Here is a 25,604-nt window from a genome sequence, read left to right on the forward strand (position 1 = left end):
CCAAATACTCGAGGTACCAATCTTCCAAAGCATCTACAACATACTTTAAGTGAGATCAAAATTGCACACAACATTCAGGAAATGGCCTCACCAATTCCCAATTTAACAGAAGCATAACAACCTCACTTTTATGAAGTTTAAAAAAAATCACACAACACCAGGTTATTAACAAACAATCAAGGTATTTTTCAATGTTTAATTTCAGTTACATTACACTGTAAACTTTTGCTATAAATTCTGAGTCTTACAGTTGTGTCCTCCACAACCACTTGATGAAGGACCGTCGCTCTGAAAGCTAGTGCTTCCAATTAAACCTGTTGGGACTATAACCTGGTGTTGTGTGATTTTTAACTTTGCACAGCCCAGTCCAACACTGGCATCTCCAAATCATCACTTTTATGATTAATTCCTCATATAAAGGATAGCATCCCATTTGTGGTATTGATTACATACTGTACCTGCATACTATCATATCGTGCTTCATTTAATGAATAATTACATTTCTCTACACTTTGGATTTCTGCATTCTCTTTAATAACATGTAATTTTAAAAAAATGAACTTCATATTTTGCTGCAGTGCATTCCATTTGCCAGATTTTTTTTAAGAGAAAGTGAGGACTGCAGATGCTGGAGATCAGAGCTTAAAAATATGATGCAGGTCAGACAGCAAAGGAACAGGAACTTGCCTATCAATATTCAACTGCAAAATCATGTTCACAATACCTTTCTTTGTATCGGTTGCAAATTTAGCTATAATGCCTTTGCTCTTGAAGTCACTGATGTAAAGCGTAGATTGAGGTCCCAGCATAGATTGCTGTGCAATCCCACTCACCACATCCTGTTAATCAGACAAATACTTATTCATGCAAACTGTTTTTCTGCTCATCAGCCAATCTTTTACCCATGCTAATACATATTCCTCTGCACCACAAACATTTATTTTATAAAATAACTTTTGGTTTGGCATTTTATCAAGTGCCTTCTAGAAATTAAGGTACAACACATCTTCTAGCACTCCTCTATTACAGCATGTTGCTTCTTTAAAATCTAATAAATTGATTGAACACAGATTGGAAGGCGGTTTCAGTCTTGGAGTTAAAAGGAAGCTAAGAAATGCAACATTGACAGGAATCCAGAAGACCTTCAAGGAGTGCTCTTTGGAAGTAATAGCAGCAGGTGGCCAGGGAGTCAAATTCTAGAGGTACAGCACACAACCTGGCAGCCATGTCTCAAAAATTCAGTAACTTCACCTGAGTGGTCAAGATGGTGAATACACCTTCGAAGTATTTCAAAAGTACTGAACCACAATAGTCTCGAGCTACTCAATGCACCACAGCCATTACAGTCCATAACCCTCTGGTTTAACATTGACAGTCCATTCCAACCTCACGCACAAGCTACTGACACCAGCCTCACTCAACTACTCGCTGCTTCCACAGAACTCCATCTATTCAGCTGATACAGGCACATTACCCAAACATAGTATTACACAATGATTGCACGTTTGCTGTCTCTCTTCGGAAAGAGATCACCCACTACCTTTAGGAGCAGAGCAGAACAGAACAGATAAACAAGTCTTCATTTCCTGTGCCCTTTGCATCAAGTATTGCTGAAAACATTGAGGACTCAGTTACACTCCATCTGCCATTTTGTTGCTGGTTGGTCTCTAGATCCTCTATGCATCCTGTCCCCATTTCCATTTTTCTTTGCATCAAACTTAGGTACCAACTCTCTCACTTCATCTGAATCAAGCAGCTAAGGTCTCAATGATCTGGATTGCATTCCACTATTCAATATCAACTTGAAAATGCCCCAGCTATGCTCACGCTCTGCTTCCTGTATAATGTGGGAAAGAGAAATCGTTCATTTTGGAAAGGAGAACACCACTTAGGTACACATAATCTGGAAGACTAATGGAATGTTGGGCCTTATGTCTAGGGTCTTGGAGTACAGAAAGTCTTCCAGCGACTGTACAAGGTGCTGGTGAGATCACATCTGGAGGAGTGACTGCAGGTTTGGTCCCTTTTTAAACTTCATTGGAGACAGTTCAGAGAAGATTCACTAGGATGATCTGTGGTATGGAGGGTTGGTTTTATGACATAACATTAAACAGTTTGAGACTCCACTCACTGCAGTTTAGAAGAATGAGAGGTGATCTCATTGAAATATATGGGATTCTTAAGTGGCTTGATAGGGTAAATGCTGAAAGGATGTTTCCCCTCAGGGGAGGAGTCTAAGACCAGAGGGTGTCAGTTTAAGACTTAGATAAGGAAGTCGTCATTGGAACGTCTTGCCACAGAGCTGTGGGGGCAGAGATCCTGTGTATATTTAAGGCGGAGATAGATAGAATAATTCTGTACTGATCAAGAATCTAAGGTTATGGGAAAAGGCAGGAAAGTGGACATGATCCGACTGAATGGCAGAGCAAGCTCGAGGGATCAACCAGACCACTTCTGGTTCTTATGGTTTTAACATCTGCTATCCACTAGACAATGTAGCTACAGTTGTTATAAGGTCTTAAAATTAGAGATGCCCAAATTTGATGAGACTAGATAGAAAATTAAAGACAATGAATGGTGGAATCTACATTTTCCAATACAATATTCAAAAGGTGAAATTCATGATCATTGGAAAATGTGCCCATATTAAACTTAATGGAGTTGGGTCACTAAGAGTATGGTGCCAAAATTATTTAAGGGATAATGTGTTTCAGTGAGTTTTTTTTAATTTAATTAGCAGATAATCCCAATTGTTGAGGGGATATACAAATAAAAGCATTAACATGTCAAAATTAACTGGCTGACACTCAATTTCTTCAAACATGGGTATCTGGAACAAAGCCATAAATATCTGTAGGCAACTACATTAATCTTTTAAAAACAATCTATTTAGTTTTCAAAAACATACACTAAATACTTGTCACTTGTAAGACTGCTGAACGAAGCAGTCAAATACTTGAACACTTTCAAAACAAAACCTGCAACTATCAGTGTAGTAAACAACTAATCTGGTTAGATTACATGAAATAAAAGTTCATCACAAACTGCACATTGACAACCTGCATTTAAAACAGATATGCCATAAGTTATTGCTGTACTGAAAGTAAATACAATGTTTCAAGTACTTTCAACCAGCAAATTTAATTAACAAAGCTAACAGTTCCACAATACACAAAACAAATGAAAATAAAGGACATGAAACTTATTTTAATTTCTTTTATTCTTAACCAAAGGGTCAGAAACTGCCAAAATAGCCCGATTGATCAAATGGGATAAGGGAGAAACTCATTCAGACTTGGTGTCATCACGCCACAAAATTTGAAGATATCAAATAGGTTTTACCACCAGAGTGCTTGGTTTTTAAACCCGACAGTTCTTGAAAATATTCATTCATTTAGTTTTTCTTTATTAAAAATCAAAGCTAGAACTCTATTTAAAATAAAAGGCTCAATCGACAGTAAAATGCTTTTACAGATTTGTACGAACTACTGCGGCTGTCAGGACGATTTACTTAGGAAGCAAAATTAAATGAATTGGATAGCTTTTGAAACCATCTGCTCAATGTATATGGTCCCAATACTCCTTGCTACTCATTTAGAGATTTTTCACTCAGTAATTTGCTTTTTGTTATCTGCTCTACAATGATCAGCTGTGCTCTAATTTGTCACTATTAGAGCTTTACTCATCCTTCAATTTCTTTCAAGACATTGTACTTGGGAAATTTTTCAATGAAAGATATTACCATGGAACTGTTAACAACAAATTGTAATGGATAATGCAAAAGATTTAGAAGTTTATCATTTGGAACAAACAGAATATTCTGCCTTTGTTTCTTTCTTTAATGGGCTGTGTATGAAAAATTCTAGCATTATTGATTTAAGTCTGTTTATAAGTTGATGTTCTGGAAGTGGGAGCATTACAATGCAAGACACAAACTTCTCAACATCATGCACCTCATCTGAACCTTGTACGGAAGTATTCAAAATTTGGGAGTTGAAAAGAGGAGCTGACTACAGCTTTTATAATGGGAACATAATGTCTCTTACATATTGTCAAAGGCAAAGGGTTACATTAACTTTGACATATTTGAATAGCATGGAGAAGCCTGGGACATGGCCTGGGCTCCAACATGATCAGACTGAAGTAGACAGCGTTTGTTACTTGACCATAGAGAAATCATTTTGAAAAGGTCTGACAGGAGCAGCACCAACTAGCTGGGAAACCCGCTCTACGTCACCTAATAAGATTAAGCCAAACATACACGAGGGGAAAATACAAATAGCTTTGAAACAATGAGCTCAAACCATTGTATTTAACTTCTGAAATTTTACGGTTTTTGATATTTTACAGCTTTAAAAGACATTGCAATAAGTTTTAAATTGAAAAACAACCTAAATTACAGCATTAGGTTTAATGGCAGCTGCACTGTACTTTAAGTATTACAGTATGATTTTAATGACGAATGTGCACAAACCATTGCTTGCATACACATTGCCTGTGTACATTTTGTTCTTATGGAGTTTTACTCCCTGGTTAAATAGCATATATCAAAAAGTTTAATAAAAAATTAGAGCAGTAACGAATTCAGATTGTGATTCTGAAATCCTGCTTCCATTGTCATTTCAAATGAATTTTCTTTCGGGTTCTGTCATCACCGAGCAAAGCCTCTATGGGCACCTCCGCGTCCTCTGAATCCCCCTCTTTCTCCTCTGAAGTTTCCTCTATTTCTTTCTCTTCCTCTATCTCCACGTCCAGCTGAAGGTCCACCTCTCCCTCCACCTCTAGAGGCTCCACCTCCTCTATCTGATTTAGATTTTGGAGGTGGCGACTTGGGACGAAGTCTCTCAATCTCCTCTGTACAACCAGTCAGGTGCACATTTGTACCAGTGAAGTATGAGCTATAGACTTCTGCATTAAAGTTACTGTTTGTAAGACTAGGACCCACAGTGAGCCAACCTAAAAACAAGGGATAAAAAGAAAAATTGAAGCAAATGCAAAGTTATCCAAAAATTGTGTAAAAAGTTAAGTTTGAATCAATTATAACACCCAAGTCAAATAAAAATATTGTTTTCAAATGTCCAGGAATGAAAGAATAAGTAGTAACTAACTTTTAAATTTACAGCCATTACTTCAAGACAAGGCAATAAATTGATTACAATCCAGAGTTTTTAAGGCAACATCAACACTTAACACCATAAATTCCTCGGTTTCCGATTTTTTTCAAAGATATGTATAACTAACAACTGCTACTGAAATAGCACATGTGATTCAAAAATAATTGAATTTTAGCATGAAGTCTGGCCTAATGATTTGTTAGCCCTGAGTTAGGAGTGCCCAACCTATTTCTGAGAACTAGTGATAAAAAATTGCCATGTTTGGAAAGATGCACTGAAGTAACACTCACTAGAACAACACTAAAAATTACATTAAATTTATAAAGCCAACATTTCAAAAGAAACAGGGACATTTACCTTGCTGCTATCTTGGCAGGTTAAAGTGGTATATTGATTGCTCAGCTTAAAATATGCTTCATTAAAAGGCACTGGAGTGCTGTCAGCAATACTATTACTGGAATAATAGACAGGTTGAGTAAGTGGACAGAAATCTTGCAGATGGAGGATTATGTGGAAAAAAAATGTAAAGTTGTTCACATTGTCAGAAAGAATAAAATAGCAAAGTACTGCTTAAATGGAGAAAGCCTGGAATTTCAAGATGTAGAGTGATCTGATGCTCTCATGCACAAGTTCAAGAAGTTAATATACAGGTACAGAAAGTAATTGAGGCGGCAAATGGGATGTTATCTCTGTTATAAGAGAAATTCAAAATAAAAGGAAGGATATTATCTTTTGGTTATCTAGAGAATTAGCGAGCCCAATCTCAATCATTTTGCAGTTTTGGCCTACTTGAAAGAAGATTGTGAATGCACTGTAAATGGTTCAGAGGAGATTATCTAGATTGAAATCAGAACAAATGCATTATTTTATGTGAAGTGTTTTAAAGAAAGTACATTTGTGTTTAATATTTATCCCTCGCTTAACATCACAAACACAAGTTCTATTACATTGTTGTTTGAGGGAGGTTGATGAGTGCATATTGGCTGCTGCATTTCCTACACTACAACAGCAACATTTGAAAAAGCACTTAGTTAGTTATAAGTGCTTTGAGGTATTCAGCAGTCAAGTGAGATATAAATAAAATTCACTTCTTTATCATTCTAATTTCTAACCCCTCCATTACCTATTTAACAGGAAATAACTACAAACCTTATAAAATCCACAATTATCCCAAGTCTTCTTGGGCAGCATTTAACAATCCTGCCACATTACCAGAATCATGAATAGGCAATACATTTAGTCCAAGGTCAAAGTGGATAAAAGTACTTCAAGTGGTGCTGCTGGATGACTGAGAAGTTAGTTCATTCTTAACCTAATGATTAGTTAAAAAGCAAGATCAAAATTACTACCCCAATGGAGATCAACCAAACAGAACACACCACACCCAGAATCTGAAAGTCCTCTGGTCTGTTTGGCTCACTGAGTTATTGATTCAGCTATCACAAATGCCCAGGAAAAATGATCTTTGAATGCAACAGTTTTTTCACCAACTATTATAAAAGCTGCATAAAGAAGCAGAATGCGCCTAATATTTCAGAACAATGCTTTCAATAATGCTCAGATATCCCCCCCGCAAATAATTTTAAATTCCACACCTGGTCTTATTGTGCTATCCCTTCCAAAAATGTGCAACCTTCTTCGTCCCAGACAGAAATGTTCAATAATATGAAATATTTCCACTGGTTTTTCGAGATTTCCAATCTCTGGTTCTTCTGTAATTATCAGATCAATGTCCACATTTGCATGGATAAAATCACCATCTGTACTTCTACGTACAGTTCCTCTGATACCCATCAGGCAGTGTTCCTGAAAAATAAAATTTTCACTACATTAGAAATTAGATATTTCCTAATAAAATAGATTACTGAATTTATATTGAAAGAATGCTGCGAGTGTGTTTTGGGTGCATTTCATTTTGTCATCAAAATGGTTGTCAATCTCCATAAATAAAATATTTCATAATAGACATATGTCTCATCCATTAAAGTTTGTAAAGACCAATGTTTATTGGATCTTAGAAATTACAAGTACATAAAGAGGTATTCAGCCCAGCCTGTTTGATTTGATTTAAACTTTATTGTCATGTATACACAAGTACAGTGAAAAGTGTATAATGTCCTCACAAATGATACCATCTTAGGTACAAGTAGCAATATAATGAAACTGTGCTACAACTTCAGCCGATATATCCTTCCTGGATTGTGATATCTATATTTCAAAGCTCTATGTTAGATGCTCATGAGCAAAATTCTGTACGAATAAAACATCATTTCTTCCTGAGGGAGCAAAGGGACGTCCTTCTAAACAAAATCAAAATTAACTTCTGACCTATGTCAGTATAAGTAGAAACAGAGTGCTCCAATTTTATGACTTTAATAATTATGGAATACATAGGCTCAGACCTTCTAGTCAACACTGAAGGAAGTGCACCTGCTGCTGACTTATCATTTGATTTTGGAGTCTTTAAACTTCTGATCCTGCCTCAAGCAACAAATAAATTGACAGGCAATGTAGCAAACATAACTGCAGCAAAGCCACACCATTATTTTCTGCACAAACTGAAAATACTTCCCTCAGGTTCTGTCTTCAGCTCACTGGTATACATTGGTTGAATTGGGTCATCACCCTCAAGACTGGACAGTCTTCCCTAAGTGACCACAGGTTGCAGGGAAGTAGGGTGAGGGGTGGGGGGAAAAGAGGATAGGAAGGATGTGTGTTGGGGAGGGGAGGCTAGTTGGGGGTGGGTTGCATTTTCAGGTACAAGAGCAGTGGAGGAGTTGAACATTGTTGCAATCAGCACTGTGCTTTGACATCCTAACTAAATTACTGAAGTTACATCCTTCTGACAGCATATGCTAAAAAGTCCAGGTTTTTCTATTTTCGATGATTGTGGGATCAGTTCTCCAGAAACAAAGCAGCAATCCAAGTAGGGCAAGTACTACAGTTGGAAGTTTAATCTTCCAGCATAATACTGCATGTGCGCAAGTTATGGCTTCCTCAAGATGTTGATGCACATCAATTCTTCATGCTCAGTAATTCACTGTTGCCCTTCTGGAGAATCAAGCCACTGTGTTCTAAGTACTGATTGTGGAAAGCCGCGCATTAAAATAAATTAGAAACACTGATTTTACTAATAGTTAGCAGTAATCTAGAGAAAGCAGTTTCTGCAATATTATATACTTTTCACAAACATGTAACTAAAGTAGAAAACTACTTTTATCAGACTATATATTCTGAATCAAAGTTAAAACTATATTTTGAATTCTATGAATACATCAATAGAGAATCCATTTATTATGCTAAATAAACTGATGTTAATGTTTAACAACTCAAATATCATGTACTAAAAGCAGAAGAATTGCTTTAATTAAAATAGATTTTTGATTCAGCTGCACACTGCGGTGAACACTTTCAAACTGAGTATCATTTGTGTTCAGTTAGTTGCTCTTTTGGTTTTATTCAAATCTGGTGAATTGATGCTGAACATTAAAAATATCTTATTTGCAAGTAAAGTTTTTTTTTGGTGATTTTCCTAAACAGAATAACTTTCTCCCATACTACGATCAGGTCGATTTCATTTCTGTACTAAAATGTTTTGCCCTGATAACCAGTTTGAAACTAGATTTTATCCAAAATCTCTTTCCTGGGAGCATATAACAACATTAGAAACAGCTGGCAACCAACTCTTATTATACTGGGTCTTTTTCCCATGGTCGTTGTGATGGTTATAAACAGTGACATGTTCCTCCCCACCCCCATGGCAAACTTTTGTATTCTCCACTAGTAAAGCCCCAGCTGAAATTAATAACCTTTCATGAAGGGAACTGCAATTATAAGTTTGCACTCCAAAACTAATAGACATGTACTGCTTCTCAGTTAGAAACCTGCATGAGATTTTGTTTGCTTATAAAGAACAGAAAAGACATTTTACAACTAAACAATTCTTACAGAATTTAATCTAGTTCTTGTCATGCACCTCCACTTAGTAGTAGGACTCATGCAGGGTCAGATTTCAAAAGAAAAAGCATAATTTTATAGCTAGGAGTTGAATTTTAATTGAGCTGAAATTGTTTTAAAACTAGAGTTCGGAGGTATTGCATGGGGTGTTATTAAGCTACAACATCAGGCAAATGTTGAGGAACATGTTTGAATTTTACTGAACCTCATCATTCAAAACTGGATAGTCACTTTCAAGGCCTTTTCCATCCTTCCCACTTTGCATTTCAGTTAGCACAATGGCACAAGTGAATACCTCTATTCACAACGCTATAAAAGGGCTTCATAAAGCAAATTACGCAAGCGATCAATGCCTTCCATATTATCTCACACCAAAGGCTGTAGGAATTGGTGAGGAATTAATTACCCACTCTGAACTGCAATTCTCCATACAGTTCAATTGGACAATAGAAGGAAAAACAGGTGTTTCTTTTTGAATGACTGCATGAATTCTGAGCAAACTCAATGAAACAGTTTGGGCTTGCTACAAAATGCTGCTCCCAAGGTCAGACAAGACACTTGCCTTTGTTCGTTGGAAGACTGCCTTTGGGTCCAGGGTTTTCGTTTTTCCAGGATTATTCTTATTGGTTTTGATCCAGCAAATATCTTCACAACGCCTGAAGCCCCACTTGCGAAGGCACTAGAATCAATGAAACATGACTTTTGCATTAAAACTAAATCTCTAAAGAGAGGTCTGATAATTGTAAACCACATACTTGAGTAGATTTTGATTTTGTTTTAACTCGGGAACTTGCCAGTTTAATAAAATGTGACACCTTTCAATAATTTAGCTGTAATGTTGATAAAATGTAGTCAATTGCATCATTTGATCACAATAACAAAATGCAATTATATTCAAAGCACAACCAGTACACACTTACTTACATAGTATTAAAATCAGAGTAACAAAAATGATCTGGGGAAAAACTGGCTTAAAAGCTTTAAACTATGTAAGAATATTAATTCTAAAAAGTCTTTTTAAAAGCAGTTAAAAATGTTAACAATGGCAAAACATGAATCAGGGTTTACGAAAGGAAGGATTTCTTAGGGTTAATAAGTGTGCAAACTTTAACAAATGTTTGAATAGTGGAGTGTTAATCCCTGCAATATTAATAGATTTTCAGATAAGAAATTCTGTCTATTGATGACGACGTATGGCTACTATTTCTTAATAAAGTTTACAAGATATTAATTATCTTGATCAAAAAAATTGACAGAGGATTGTTTTCAATATATAGTTTAACTGAAAATGCAGAAAAATATCTTCTTGCTATCACAGTTTAAAAAAATTGTGATCAAAATGTTAGACAAGGGACAGCACACTCGAGTGATCAGGGTGAAATGTGTAATCAGCTCAAGACTCAATATACCCCATCCATTAATGGCAAACAATTGGTTAGCAGTAAACCAGACAAACTGATCATCTGAATAGACCATTTAAGTAAATGAAGAGATTTTGTTGTTGATTTACAACTTACCACTCTTCCAAGGTCGAGACCATCCCCAGAGCCACACCACAAGAAGACAAATGACCTTGGAGCTGCAATTTCTTCAATTTCCAACTTCATGATCTATCAGAGGAAAAACAGATTGCTATGAAGATGCTTTCTTCTCAATTTAAAAATAACTACTTGCAAAATTTTTCTTGGACATCATAAACTAATTCTCCATTATTCACAAATACATTGTCAGTATTTTTGCTGGGTACAGACTTGAATTCACCTGCTAACCTTTTGTGGACTATTGGGGTACTTTTCTACAACCTCTTTCCATTTGAGGTATGATTTGCACTCAGGATCATTTCTTTAACGTACAAAAATAATTTATTACAAAAGTTGATGGCAGAAGTACCTTTGCAAAACGGTATCCAATACTGGTCTGACATTTACAAATATACGAAAACAAGATAAAAATGGGCAGAGAAATAAACATTTAACTTAATAGGTGTCAATCACGTGATTAAGACAAATAGACCAAAAGCCACAGTAATGGCTTGAAAGATTTGTAAATCTAGTTACTTAGCATAATTTAGCTGATTTTATTGCTACAAACCTTTCACAGTTTACAATAACTAAAAGACCCACTGACATCACTAAACAGTATCAGAACTCTCCTTCTCCTTCATTTCAGTTTTGTGTCTCAATATTTATAATGCGTATATCATTTGCTCTCGAAAGCAATGATAACAGCAAATACATACTTGCTGGTCACATAAATATTTCACTTCAAAAGTAATAATTTGTAAAGGGCCACTTCTAATCAAAAACCTCCCCAGATTGAAAAAAATACTATAATATGAAAATTGCACAGAGGGTCTCTATGTGATGAGGCAGGAACCAAACCTATGACCTGCCTGTAATCAGTGCAGAAGTAGGAAACGTGGCCCATATATGTTTACCACTTGCAGCACTTCGTTCCATAGGTACAGAAGGAAATCATGGTCTTTATGCCTCTTGAGGGTCAAAGTCTACCTTGTTTTAATTTCAGCAATGCCACAAAAGAGTGCTGCAAAATATACATATTGGACCACCCTACCAACTTGTAACTGCTATTCCACTTTAGTCGATAAACTCGGTCCAACAAAGACCAACCTACAGTTCAGTGAAACCACATCTCAAAGGTCAGACGTTCTTGCTTTGGCAGACACTAACTTTATTAGACTGTAAACCAGAATAATTCCAGGGAAAGAAAAAAAACAGCGTTGCAACTCTGTCCCCAAGGATAGCACTATGCCACATCAAATAATTCTTTAACATTGTTCAGTGAAGCTAGTAGAACTGCCAAGTTGCAGCAGAGACATCCTTTTCCAATTCAGTCATGCAAAAGAATACAGAACCCACTTTAGAGTCATGGAGTCCTAGAAATGTGCAGCACGGAAACAGACCCCTCAGTCCAACTCATCCAGGCCAACCAGATTTCCTAAATAAATCTAGTCCCATTTGTCAGCATTTGGCCCATCTCCTTCTAAATCCTTCCTATTCACCATCCAGGTGCCTTTTAAATGTTGTAATTCTACCAGCCTCCACCACATCCACTTCCACTGCCACTCCTCATCCTCTGATGCTCTCAGAAAAATTGCCCCGATCTATTCAGCCTCTCCTTATAGTTCAAACCCTCCAATCCTGGCAACATCCTTGTAAATCTTTTCTAAATCCTTTCAAATTTCATAACATTCTTCCTATAGCATGGAGACCAGAATTGAACAGAATATTCCAAAAGAGGCCTAACGAATATCCTAGACATCCGCAACATGGCCTCCCAACCTCTACGTGCAATGCACTGACCAATGAAGGCAAGCATACCAAACACCTTCTTCACTATCTTAACTACCTGCAACTCCACTTTCAAAGAACTGTGTACCTGCATCTTAAATGAAACCTGTGATTCTCCTATCAAGATTTTCCTCAACTCTAGGTGTTTGCAGATTTAGTTCATATAATTGATTAGCAAGTTGAAGCCATCTGGTCCTTGTGAAAATCTGACCAGGTTAAATTGGAGGTCCAGTAAACAAACTGTAGCACTTATTTTGAGTAAGGTAATGGATGATCCAGTAAGCATATATTGTAAAATTTATAACAAATTTTATCCAGGAGAAGATATTACTTGAGTTAAATTTTCAACTAATATTGAAAGTTTTATTTAGAAGTAGCTTTTACTCTGGAGAAAGAGGACATTCTAAGTGAGGAAGAACTTCAAACAGGATAAAGCTATTGTGCACAATTTACAATGGAACAAAATTCGTAGTTCTCACATAGACAGTACAAAGGTCCTGCACTTGAGTGGTGAGTTATCATGTTGACAAAATGATTTATCTGAAGCACTGTGAAGAATATTTACAAAATTTGATCATACTTAAAAAAAATAAACTACTATATTTCTTTCATCCAGCAGGTAGCTGTCTAATTTTGCATATTATAAAAATTACAGAAATATGAAAAAAAAGTATATTTGATTGGGGATCAAAATGGGAAAGAACTATTTTTTAAAAAAAATTGTGGAAGAGATGCTGCACTTTTTAAAAGCAAGCTTCCGACACTTATGGAAAGTATTTATTCAACCAGTGGGGGAACATGAATTGCATATGAACTGATGCCAGTGGCGTGTACAAAGTAGACTACAACTGGCAACAAGTTGGCAACTAGTCATAACACCACAGACCAATGACAAATGTTTTCGATCCAACAATATGACTCCCAGGTAAATGAACAGCTTGAGTCTGCATGGCATAAACCAGAGCCTTTGGACCTCCAGAAAGTGGCAAGGTACGGGGTGCAGGGGTCATGGTCTCTGCAATAACTAAGTACCTAAAGCCTGAAGAAAGCTATTTTAGTTCCCTCACAGTTATTGTAAGCTGGTGCTTTTAACCAAAAAGTCAGAGACTTTATAAACTATGAGTCAGTCACTCTATGCTTCCCGCAGTCAAGTGAAAGTACCTGGAGGAGAAGTCAAGAAGCAGCACGTCCTGACAAGCCAAAAGGATCATCTCAGCAAACTGGCCAGGAACCACTAAACTAACCTCAGTTTTTCCTGTATATGTTTCTATATATCCATACATTTTTTATTTTTTGGGGGGATAGAAAAATTATAAATGGTTACAGTTTTAATCAGCACGGTTATATGCTGACAGTTCACAGTTATAGATCTGTGCCCAGAATCCATTTACTTGTAATAAATAGTAAATCCAGCTATAGAAACCTGATTAGTATTTTCTATCACCTGGGTCTTGAAAGGACAAGTAAACTAGGCACTTTTGTATTTTAATAAAATCTTTAACTTTTGAGATGACTCCAGATATAGCAGGATTTGATTTCCAGAGTGCTACCCGAAGACCAGGCGTGCTATAAAACTCACTATTTTTAGCATTATAAGATTGAAGTAGATTTGCTTCCTATTCTTGAATGCAATGTTAATGAATTAATATGCAGCTGCAAAGCCTCATTTTCAATTGTTAAGTGAAGGGTTTTGTTTGGAAGATTAGGTGAATGTAGACACCTAAACACATGAGATGAATATTTATTTTCCATTTCAGATGTAACTGAATAGGCAAAATACTGCTATTTGTTTTTCTGAATATTGCTGTTTATAATTCTTCTGGCTCTTGCAAATTTAAGCACCTCCTCATTTGCCTTATGGGCTGTATGTGGAACTTCTGTACACATCTTTGCATCCATATTTCAAAAGGCCTGCAGTTTCTCCTGTATATCTTTACATATTGTTCAGTTTTCTGAGGCAGGTAGAATGTACAATCTTCACTTTTAAACCTATTTACAAGCGTACGTTTGCTTAATATTACCACATTCTTCACTTTCATATAATTTCTTTGACTGTCTCTATCCTTCTTCTAATTTCTGCATCACGAACTTTTAAAAACTGCATTTATCCAGAGATATAGTTGCACACTCAGTGGTAAGGGCTGCAAGATGGTTCAGTGGTTAGCACTGCTGCTTCACAGCACCAGGGACCCAGGTTCAATTCCACCCTCAAGCATCTGTCTGCATGGAGTTCGCACATTCTCCCCATGTCTGCATGGGTTTTCTTCAGGTGCACCAGTTTCTTTCCATAATCCAAAAACGTGCAGGTCAGGTGGATTGGCCATGCTAAATTGCCCATAATGTTAGTTGAAAATGTGTTGCTGGTTAAAGCACAGCAGGTCAGGCAGCATCCAAGGAATAGGAAATTCGACGTTTCGGGCATAAGCCCTTCATCAGGAATGAGGAGAGGGTGCCAGGCAGGCTAAGATAAAAGGTAGGGAGGAGGGACTTGGGGGAGGGGCGATGGAGGATGTGATAGGTGGAAGGAGGTCAAAGTGAGGGTGATAGGCCGGAGTGGGGTGGGGGCGGAGAGGTCAGGAAGAAGATTGCAGGTTAGGAGGGCGGTGCTGAGTTGAGGGAACCGACTGAGACAAGGTGGGGGGAGGGGAAATGAGGAAACTGGAGAAATCCAAGTTCATCCCTTGTGGTTGGAGGGTTCCCAGGCGGAAGATGAGGCGCTCTTCCTCCAACCGTCGTGTTGTTATGTTTTGCCGGTGGAGGAGTCCAAGGACCTGCATGTCCTCGGTGGAGTGGGAGGGAGAGTTAAAGTGTTGAGCCACGGGGTGGTTGGTCCGGGCGTCCCTGAGGTGTTCTCTGAAGCGTTCCGCAAGTAAGCGCCCCGTCTCCCCAATGTAGAAGAGGCCACATCAGGTGCAGCGGATGCAATAGATGATGTGTGTGGAGATACAGGTGAACTTGTGGCGGACATGGAAGGATCCCTTGGGGCCTTGGAGGGAAGTGAGGGAGGAGGTGTGGGCGCAAGTTTTACATTTCCTGCGGTTGCAGGGGAAGGTGCCGGGAGTGGAGGTTGGGTTGGTGGGGGGTGTGGACCTGACGAGGGAGTCACGAAGGGAGTGGTCTTTGCGGAACGCTGATAGGGGAGGGGAGGGAAATACATCCCTGGTGGTGGAGTCCGTTTGGAGGTGGCGGAAATGACGGCGGATGATACGCTGTATACGGAGGTTGGTGGGGTGGTAGGTGAGAACCAGTGGGGTTCTGTCTTGGTGGCGGTTGGGGGGGCGGGGCTCAAGGGCGGAGGAGCGGGAAGTGGCGGAGATGCGGTGGAGGGCATCGTCGATTACGTTTGGGGGGAATCTGCAGTCCTTGAAGAAGGAGGCCATCTGGGCTGTGCGGTGTTGGAACTGGTCCTCCTGGGAGCAGATGCGGCGGAGACGAAGGAATTGGGAATATGGGATGGAGTTTTTACAGGGGGCAGGGTGGGAGGAAGTGTAGTCCAGATAGCTGTGGGAGTCAGTCGGTTTATAGTAGATGCCTGTGTTGAGTCGGTCGCCTGAGATAGAAATGGAAAGGTCTAGGAAGGGGAGGGAGGAGTCTGAGACAGTCCAGGTGAATTTGAGGTCGGGATGGAAGGTGTTAGTAAAGTTGATGAACTGTTCAACCTCCTCGTGGGAGCACGAGGCAGCGCCGATACAGTCATCGATGTAACGGAGGAAAAGGTGGGGGTGGTGCCAGCGTAGTTGTGGAAGATGGACTGTTCCACATATCCTACGAAGAGACAGGCATAGCTGGGGCCCATGCGGGTGCCCATGGCAACTCCTTTAGTTTGGAGGAAGTGGGAGGATTGAAAAGAGAAGTTATTCAGGGTGAGGACCAGTTCAGTCAGTCGAAGGAGGGTGTCAGTGGAAGGGTACTGGTTCGTGCGGCGGGAAAGGAAGAAGCGGAGGGCTTTGAGTCCTTCGTGATGGGGGATGGACATCCAGTCCCTGTACACCTCCATCCCCCATCACAAAGGACTCAATGCCGTCCGCTTCTTCCTTTCCCGCCGGACGAACCAGTACCCTTCCACTGACACCCTCCTTCGACTGACTGAACTGGTCCTCACCCTGAATAACTTCTCTTTTCAATCCTCCCACTTCCTCCAAACTAAAGGAGCTGCCATGGGCACCCGCATGGGCCCCAGCTATGCCTGTCTCTTCGTAGGATATGTGGAACAGTCCATCTTCCGCAACTACACTGGCACCACCCCCCAACTTTTCCTCCGCTACATCGATGACTGTATCGGCGCTGCCTCGTGCTCCCACGAGGAGGTTGAACAGTTCATCAACTTTACTAACACCTTCCATCCCGACCTCAAATTCACCTGGACTGTCTCAGACTCCTCCCTCCCCTTCCTAGACCTTTCCATTTCTATCTCAGGCGACCAACTCAACACAGACATCTACTATAAACCGACTGACTCCCACAGCTATCTGGACTACACCTCCTCCCACCCCGCCCCCTGTAGAAACTCCATCCCATATTCCCAATTCCTTCGTCTCCGCCACATCTGCTCCCAGGAGGACCAGTTCCAACACCGCACAGCCCAGATGGCCTCCTTCTTCAAGGACCGCAGATTCCCCCCAAACGTAATCGACGATGCCCTCCACCGCATCTCCTCCACTTCCCGCTTCTCCGCCCTTGAGCCCCGCCCCCCAACCGCCACCAAGACAGAACCCCACTGGTTCTCACCTACCACCCCACCAACCTCCGTATACAGCGTATCATCCGCCGTCATTTCCGCCACCTCCAAACGGACCCCACCACCAGGGATATATTTCCCTCCCCTCCCCTATCAGCGTTCCGCAAAAACCACTCCCTTCGTGACTCCCTCGTCAGGTCCACACCCCCCACCAACCCAACCTCCACTCCCGGCACCTTCCCCTGCAACCGCAGGAAATGTAAAATTGCGCCCACACCTCCTCCCTCACTTCCCTCCAAGACCCCAAGGGATCCTTCCATATCCGCCACAAGTTCACCTGTACCTCCACACACATCATCTATTGCATCCGCTGCACCCGATGTGGCCTCCTCTACATTGGGGAGACGGGGCACTTACTTGCAGAACGCTTCAGAGAACACCTCAGGGACGCCCGGACCAACCAACCCAACCACCCCGTGGCTCAACACTTTAACTCTCCCTCCCACTCCACCGAGGACATGCAGGTCCTTGGACTCCTCCACCGGCAAAACATAACAACACGACGGTTGGAGGAAGAGCGCCTCATCTTCCGCCTGGGAACCCTCCAACCACAAGGGATGAACTTGGATTTCTCCAGTTTCCTCATTTCCCCTCCCCCCACCTTGTCTCAGTCGGTTCCCTCAACTCAGCACCGCCCTCCTAACCTGCAATCTTCTTCCTAACCTCTCCGCCCCCACCCCACTCCGGCCTATCACCCTCACCTTGACCTCCTTCCACCTATCACATCTCCATCGCCCCTCCCCCAAGTCCCTCCTCCCTACCTTTTATCTTAGCCTGCCTGGCACCCTGTCCTCATTCCTGATGAAGGGCTTATGCCCGAAACATCGAATTTCCTATTCCTTGGATGCTGCCTGATCTGCTGTGCTTTAACCAGCAACACATTTTCAACTGTGATCTCCAGCATCTGCAGACCTCACTTTTTACTGCCCATAATGTTAGGTGAGTTAGCCATGGGAAATACAGGACTATATGGATAGAGTTGGGGGGGGGGGGGGGGGGGAAAGAGGGGGAAGAGTCTGGGTGGGATGCTCTTCAGAGGTATTGACTCGATGGACCAAATAACCTGGTTCAACATTGTAAGGATTCTATGATAAATTAACCAAGACAGGATTTTACGCAATAAGTGTTTGACACTTATGCTTTAGCACACTAGCAAGATTTGTGCTATTTAACATTGCTGCTCTGATACTGCCATCAAAAGCAGATAATAAAGAATGATGCAGACGTGTCTCTTTCGGCTTCAAACTTATATTTTATAATTTTTTTTACCTTGTCTTTAAAGTTCTGCTAGTACAATCTTTCAAAAACAACTAAGTTTCAAAATCATTGACTCAAATGTCAATTAAAGCCTAGATACAAAGTAGTAACTTTCCTTTTGTCCATTCCCCATTAATATAAATCATTTGGTAAAGCTATAGGAATTTGTCAAACAGTTGCTAAATGCACCAGCAGGTTCAGCTTACCAGAGAGTTACAGATAGATTTGTGTTTTATTTCCTTTTTAAACTTAGACATTGTTTTAAAAAAAAATTGCTTTCCTTGATTTAAAACAATCAGGAAAGTAGAAGAGCAAATGAATTATTAAGAATATATAGAAGCAATGGAACTACATACCAGTATAGATTTTTTTCAGAATGCATGGGAATTTGAGGCATGCAGCCATTCAGAGAGCTGGGGATACTTTAATATTAAAAAAAAAGTCAAAATAAGATGGTGAAGTAACAGGATAAACCGAAAAAACTAATTTTAATAAATTAAAAAATTTATTAGGTCGGGAGCGGGGGGACGGTGGAGTGGTAGGTGGAAAAGAAGATAGGCGGGTAGGACAAGTCATGGGGACAGTGCTGAGCTGGAAGTTTGGAACTGGGATGAGGTGGGGGAAGGGGAATTGAGGAAACTGTTGAAGCCCGCATTGATACCCTGGGGTTGAAGTGTTCCGAGGCGGAAGATGAGGCGTTCATCCTCCAGGCGTCTGGTGGTGAGGGAGCGGCGGTGAAGGAGGGCCAGGACCTCCATATCCTCAGCAGAGTGGAAGGAGGAGTTGAAATGTTGGGCCACAGGAGGGTGTGGTTGATTGGTGCGGGTGTCCCAGAAATGTTCCCTAAAGCGCTCTGCTAGGAGGTGTCCAGTCTCCCCAATGTAGAGGAGGCCACATCGGGAGCAACGGATACAATAAACGATATTGGTCCAATATTTGGCGTGGGAGGGGAAGGTCCAGTAAAAATGGTTCAACTAAATTCTAGGCTCTTAGTTGAATACACATTGCTTTCAAAATGAGAAGAGTTGATTGCACAAATCTAAATAAGTATGATCTGATAGCTATTACAGAAACATGGTTACAAGGTGACCAAGGCACATTTAGAGATGCCTGTCATTTCAGGAGAACAGGCAGAAAGCAAAAAAGTTGGAGTCTCTCTATTAGAAGGATGGCATCAGTAAGGTAGTGACAAATCATAGATTTTACCCTAATCTTGCAAGCTAAGCGAGTCAAGTTTAAAAAAAACAGGGAAATAAATCACTGATTATAATAGTTGGCGTGCTCCCATTTGGCATGAAACAGTCAATATGTTGAGAAACCAACCAGGGAACAGGCTACTTTAGATTTAGTAATATCCAATGAAACAGGATTGATTATCTGATCTAATAGCAAATAATCGTTTAAGGAACAGTGTACATAACATCGTGAATTCCACTTCAATTTGAGAACAAAAATTTTTGTTCTGAAACTAGTGACTAAATTTAAAGGCTATTATAAGTAAAAAGTATGAAGATGAACTTGGCTACAGTGAACAGGGAAAACAGATTACAAAGAAAGCTGCTGAATAAGCAGTGGCAGACATTTATAGGAGCTATTTCATAATTCTCAACAAATATATATTTGATGAAGAAAGAAAATCTACACAAGGATGAGTCACCCATGGCTAAAGGTGTTTAGTATTGTATTAAATTGAAAGAGAATGTGTGCAATGTTGTGAAGCTTTGTGGTAGATCAGAATTTTGAGAAAAATCAAATACAGTCAGTATAACAAAAAGAGAAAAAAAAAAGAAACACAAAAAGGAAGTACATTTGTTAGTATATTAAAAAAAGTGTAGCCAATGTAAATGTTGGTCCCAAACCAAAGAGCACAGCCCAAATGGAGTCACAAACAGAAAAGAGGTCGAGAGAAATAAAACCTGTCATACAGCAGAGTGCATGCACAACAATCTCTATTGTGAAAGATTTTAGAACGTGGAGGCTTAGGTTAAGGATAAGGGCTGCCTTTTAAAGGATGAGATCAGGAAGAATTGTGTAGTGTTGGGAATTTTGAACCCGAGACAGCTGCAGACACTGCGACAAAGCAGAAAGATTCTTGAACTATAAGAGATTCAAAGATCGGGGAGCAGGAAAGTGGGGTTGAGGTCAAGATCATATCAGCCACAGCTTTATGCTGGCAAAGGTAGTTCAAACCCCTGCTCCTTTTTTTTAAAAATGTTTTCTTTTAAACAGAAACTAAAAACTTTTTATTATGTTTAATGTTATTTCAACTAAATCTCTTCTTAGTAATGCTAACAACATTATTGAAGAACAAGTGTTAATGGTTTGAAATGACTTCATCTCCAAGTAATCAGGTATTAAAAAGGGAAAAATAGGTGGCACAGCTGTTACTTTTGAAAGCCTGAAAATCTCCTTGTAATTAACTGCTAGTTAATTCAGAATACAGGACACTCCCCGGACCAGTCTTACAAATGGGAATCATTTTCAAATGATAATCTGCTGTATAATAATCATAAATAAAATAAAACATTGTCAGCAAATCTACACAACTCACATCATCCCATGTCCAGCACTTCTCAACAGCCGTTACTCCAGTTTCTCTGTAATATTCTTCCAAAGGTGGCTCCACCAAAATAACATCAAACTTGCATTTCAGGTCTCTAATATCGAATGTTTCTAGGTCGGCTGGTAAATACCTATTTATAAAAAAATTGTAAGCTTAATTATAACTATATTTTATGAATATCTGTTGGTGATACAAGTGTTTCCCTAGCATAAACATCATTAGGAACTTGGTCAGAATTGGAATGGGTATGCCAGATTTCTCTGCAAACATGTGTGCATTGCACACTAATACTAATAAAGTACTATCTTTTAGCCTCAATATGTCAGATGGGCTAGTGAACCAAACAGAGGCTGATGGGAAAATTAAACCACATGCAATGAATAATTAAAATTAAAACAAAGAGCATGGACTTGAATTTAGCAGTCAACTGTGAAACAAAATCAATTTGAATCTGGTACAAGTCAAGGAGATTTTCAGGCTTTCAGCAATAGTGATGTCATCAAATATGCCACTAGCCAATCACATTAATATATTCCACAGACAGCAAACTAGAAATTAACATGCGCAGAATTTCTTCTTTCTAAATTTTTAAAGTATCTCAATAAATTAGAACATACACAAGGAATTAAAGCAGAGGTCCAAATATCTATAAGTTACACAAAATATTTTCTCCAACATGTGGAATTTAACTGGAGAAAATTGACGTTCCACTAATACTCTCAAATCCTATGGTGCCATTTAGCTAATAATCAGCTTAGCATATCTTTAAACATCCAGTCATACCCCATTCCACCAGATGTAATGTTTTTCACAAGAACCTTGATGTCAAATTAGCAACAGATGCCATCAGCTCAATGATTTTTTCATTAGTAGCATTTTGTTGGGGGCAGCTTTTAGAAAAGCATATGATTCTGACACATGAGGATGTTAAAGATACTTTGTAAATGTTGTTATGGAGCAACCCAGACCCCCTCAAACTATTTTAAAAAGGTCATCTAGACCAGAACTTTTTCTTATTTTAAAGGCAGATGTGAAGTGGATACTCCAGGTGTGATGCAGCTGGTCAAACCACTCGCCTTTAAGCGAAACAATTTATTTAAACACTACAGATGAAACACGAATAAAGGAAAACAGAATTTAGAATAATGTAACTACTGGAAAACTTACCCAACCTGATTTAGCAACTTAACTAAGGAACTGTTGCAATCCCATAAACACACCCCTTGGCAAAAAGGTAAATTGAAACACAGATTCTTATAGGGAGGAGTGAACACTTCCAAAGAAATTTCAGAGAGAAACTCAGTCAGGAATCATCTGCTAAAGTTTGGAACCTTTTAGGAATGCAGCATCTTGTGACTACTACAGCAAAGCCAAACTAGAAAAAACCTGAACTGGGAGAACTGACCACTTCCCTGTCGTTGTTAAACTAGACATTCCCACACCTCTGCCTTTATAACCTCTCTTGAAAAAAGGACAAAATAACCTTTTTAAAGTGATAGCATCGTCACAATGTAAAGCTTTTCTCTTTTAACAACCCAAAGTGCGTAAGTAACAAATATAGTTGAAAACATTAGTTACAGCACAAGACATTGGAGCATAAGTAAGTCAGCTATTGAATCTGTTCCACTATTCAATGAGATCATGGCTTATCTGAATTCTGAACTTCACTTTCCTGTCTTTCCCTATAATCTTCATTTCCTACTGAAATATGTCTATCTCAACCTTGAACATATTTAACAACACGGCCTCAGCAGCTCTCTGTGGCAAAGAATTTTACAGATTCACTATGCTCAGAAAATAAATCCCTCATCTGTCTTAAATGGTTGATCCCTTATCCTGAGATTATGCCTCTTCATCCTAGTCTCTTTCCACCAGGGGACACAATCTTTCCATATCCACTCTGGCAAGTCCTCTAAGAATCTTCTACATGTCAGTAAGGTTGCCTCTAATTTTTCTGTATTCCAACAAGTTTGGGCCTAATCTACCCAACCTTTCCTCATAAGATAATTCCTCCTCAGTCTAGTGAATCTTCTCTTGTTTGCCTCCAATTCCAGTACATTTTTTTCCTGGGCATGGGGCCAAAATATAAGGGTGTACTATCAGATGACATTTAAATCTGGAGGGCACAATAAGAGAAATACAGGGAAAGGAATTTCCATTTCAAAACCTACTGCACAGCAAAAGACCTATTGCACAGGTGATGCATTTTAATCGCAGAGGACCTATAACTCTTTTTTTTCCTTCAGCTCTGAACATCTTTGACACAACCAACACTTGTGTGGATTGTGCTATGAATTCCACATGATTGCATAGCTCTGCAGCCTAGAGAACTCATTACTTCACAATAAGATCCTTATTTAAGCCTGAAATGCTAACAGCTTCACATACTATTTTTCTTCAGCTGTATTTTACATGAGATCAGTCATAAAATTTCCACAGAGAAATACTCACATAGGGGGAGTGTTGGTTTGGGAAATTAGGTCGTCCTTCAGCCTGATCAGTTCACGGAGTTTAGGGTACTCCTCAAATCTGTCCGCCAGGCCTGTTGTGTTATTTTAAAATCAAAATTACATTTGAAAGTTGTGCTAATGAATTAAGGTTACTGATGTTCCAAAGACTCATCAAATGCACATCTGAAAATTAATATCATATGAAGTATATTTCATACAACAGAGAAAGCGAGTTGAAGTATGAATTTCCAGTTCAGTTGACACAAACCGAGTGTTTAGGCCTCTCAGTTTATAGCTGTTCCCTACTGTGTTCACATAATGTACATCATAAACAAAAACAGAAAATCTCAGCAGATCTAGCAGCATCTGAGAAGAGAAATCCGAGTTAACATTTCAGGTCAGGTGAACCTTCCTCAGAATTGATGATAGCTAGGAAAATGTCAGTATATATTCAAGTTTGTGAGAAGATTTGTAGCTCGGGTGTTCGTTGTTGTGGTTCTGTTTGCCGAGCTGGGAGATTTTCTTGCAGACATTTCGTCCCCTTTCATGGTGACATCTTCAGTGCTTGGGAGCCTCCTATGAAGCGCTTCTGTGCTGATTCCTCCGGCATTTATACTGGTTTGAATCTGCCGCTTCCGGTTGTCAGTAGCTGTCCGCTGCAGTGGCCGGTATATAGGGTCTAGGTCGATGTGTCTGTTAATCGAATTCGTGGATGAGTGCCATGCTTCTAGGAATTCCTTGGCTGTTCTCTGTTTGGCCTGTCCTATAATGGTGGTGTTGTCCCAATCAAACTCATGTTGTTTGTCATCTGAGTGTATGGCTACTAAGGATAGCTGGTCGTGTCGTTTCGTGGCCAGTTGGTGTTCATGGATGCGGGTTGTTAGCTGTCTTCCTGTTTGTCCTATGTAGTGTTTTGTGCAGTCCCTGCATGGGATTTTGTAAACCACGTTGGTTTTGCTCATGCTGGGTATCGGGTCCTTTGTCCTGGTGAGTTGTTGTCTGAGAGTGGCTGTTGGTTTGTGTGCTGTTATGAGTCCTAGTGGTCGCAGCAGTCTGGCTGTCAGTTCAGAAATGCTCCTGATGTTTGGGAGTGTGGCTAGTCCTTTGGGTTGTGGCATGTCCTCATTTCGTTGTCTTTCCCTGAGGCATCTGTTAATGAAATTGCGTGGGTATCCATTTTTGTTGAATACCTTGTATAGGTGTTCTTCTTCCTCTTTTTGTAGTTCAGGTGTGCTGCAGTGTGTTGTGGCCCTTTTGAATAATGTCCTGATGCAACTGCGTTTGTGCGTGTTGGGGTGGTTGCTTTCATAGTTCAGGACTTGGTCTGTGTGTGTGGCTTTTCTGTATACTTTCGTGGTGAATTCTCCGTTCGGTATTCTTTGTACCATCATGTCCAGGAATGGGAGCTGGTTGTCCTTTTCTTCCTCTCTCATGAATCGGATTCCTGTGAGTGTGGTGTTGATGATCTGGTGTGTGTTCTCTATTTCTGTGTTTTTAATGATTACAAAGGTGTCGTCCACGTATCTGACCCATAGCTTGGGTTGTAGTTGCGGTAAAACTGTTTTTTCTAACCTTTGCATAACTGCTTCTGCTATCAGTCCAGAGATCGGTGAGCCCATGGGTGTTCCGTTAATTTGTTCATATATCTGGTTGTTGAATGTGAAGTGTGTTGTGAGGCACAGGTCTACTGGTTTAAGTATGCCATCTTTGTTAATAGGTTCAGCGTCCTGTTGTCTGTTATGTATGTCCAGCAAGTTGGATATTGTGTCTCTGGCTAGGGTTTTGTCAATAGAAGTGAACAGTGCTGTTACATCGAATGAGACCATGGTTTCTTCCTTGTCTATGTGTATATTTCTAATGCTGTCCAAAAATTCTTGTGTTGACTGTATAGAGTGTCTGGATCCGCTAACCAGGTGTTTCAGTTTCTGTTGTAGCTCTTTAGCCAGTTTGTGTGTTGGTGTTCCTGGTAGTGATACTATGGGTCTGAGTGGGATGTCTGGTTTGTGTACTTTAGGTAGTCCATAGAATCTGGGGGTGTTGTTGCTTTCCGGTTTCATTCTTTGTAGGTCAGACCTGGTTATCTGTCCGTTTTTTTTGTAGGTTTCTCAGTGTGTTGTTTATCCTATTGGTGAGCTGTGGGGTGGGGTCAAACTCCCTCTTTTGGTAGGTGTTGGTATCTGCAAGTAGTTGTTCAGCTTTGTATATGTAGTCTGA

The 25,604-nt window shown here is 39.8% G+C and overlaps 1 protein-coding gene across 2 annotated transcripts in view; it reads right to left on the reverse strand.

Annotated features, from left to right (window-relative positions):
* Window positions 1–3,166: 3,166 nt before the first annotated feature.
* mettl14 (methyltransferase 14, N6-adenosine-methyltransferase subunit) overlaps window positions 3,167–25,604 on the reverse strand; it is a 61,125-nt gene continuing 38,687 nt past the window's right edge. For both annotated transcript variants that reach the window (XM_060832465.1, XM_060832457.1), the window contains 6 exons: window positions 23,392–23,482; window positions 20,929–21,070; window positions 10,589–10,681; window positions 9,634–9,750; window positions 6,710–6,920; window positions 3,167–4,956 (listed from right to left, as the gene is read on the reverse strand). In XM_060832465.1, the coding sequence (XP_060688448.1) occupies window positions 4,652–4,956; window positions 6,710–6,920; window positions 9,634–9,750; window positions 10,589–10,681; window positions 20,929–21,070; window positions 23,392–23,482 (959 nt within the window). In that variant the 3' untranslated portion in view covers window positions 3,167–4,651. The remainder of the gene's footprint in view (window positions 4,957–6,709; window positions 6,921–9,633; window positions 9,751–10,588; window positions 10,682–20,928; window positions 21,071–23,391; window positions 23,483–25,604) is intronic.

This window comes from Hemiscyllium ocellatum, chromosome 1 (genome assembly GCF_020745735.1).
Source record: "Hemiscyllium ocellatum isolate sHemOce1 chromosome 1, sHemOce1.pat.X.cur, whole genome shotgun sequence".
In the NCBI taxonomy this organism is placed as follows: Eukaryota; Metazoa; Chordata; class Chondrichthyes; order Orectolobiformes; family Hemiscylliidae; genus Hemiscyllium; species Hemiscyllium ocellatum.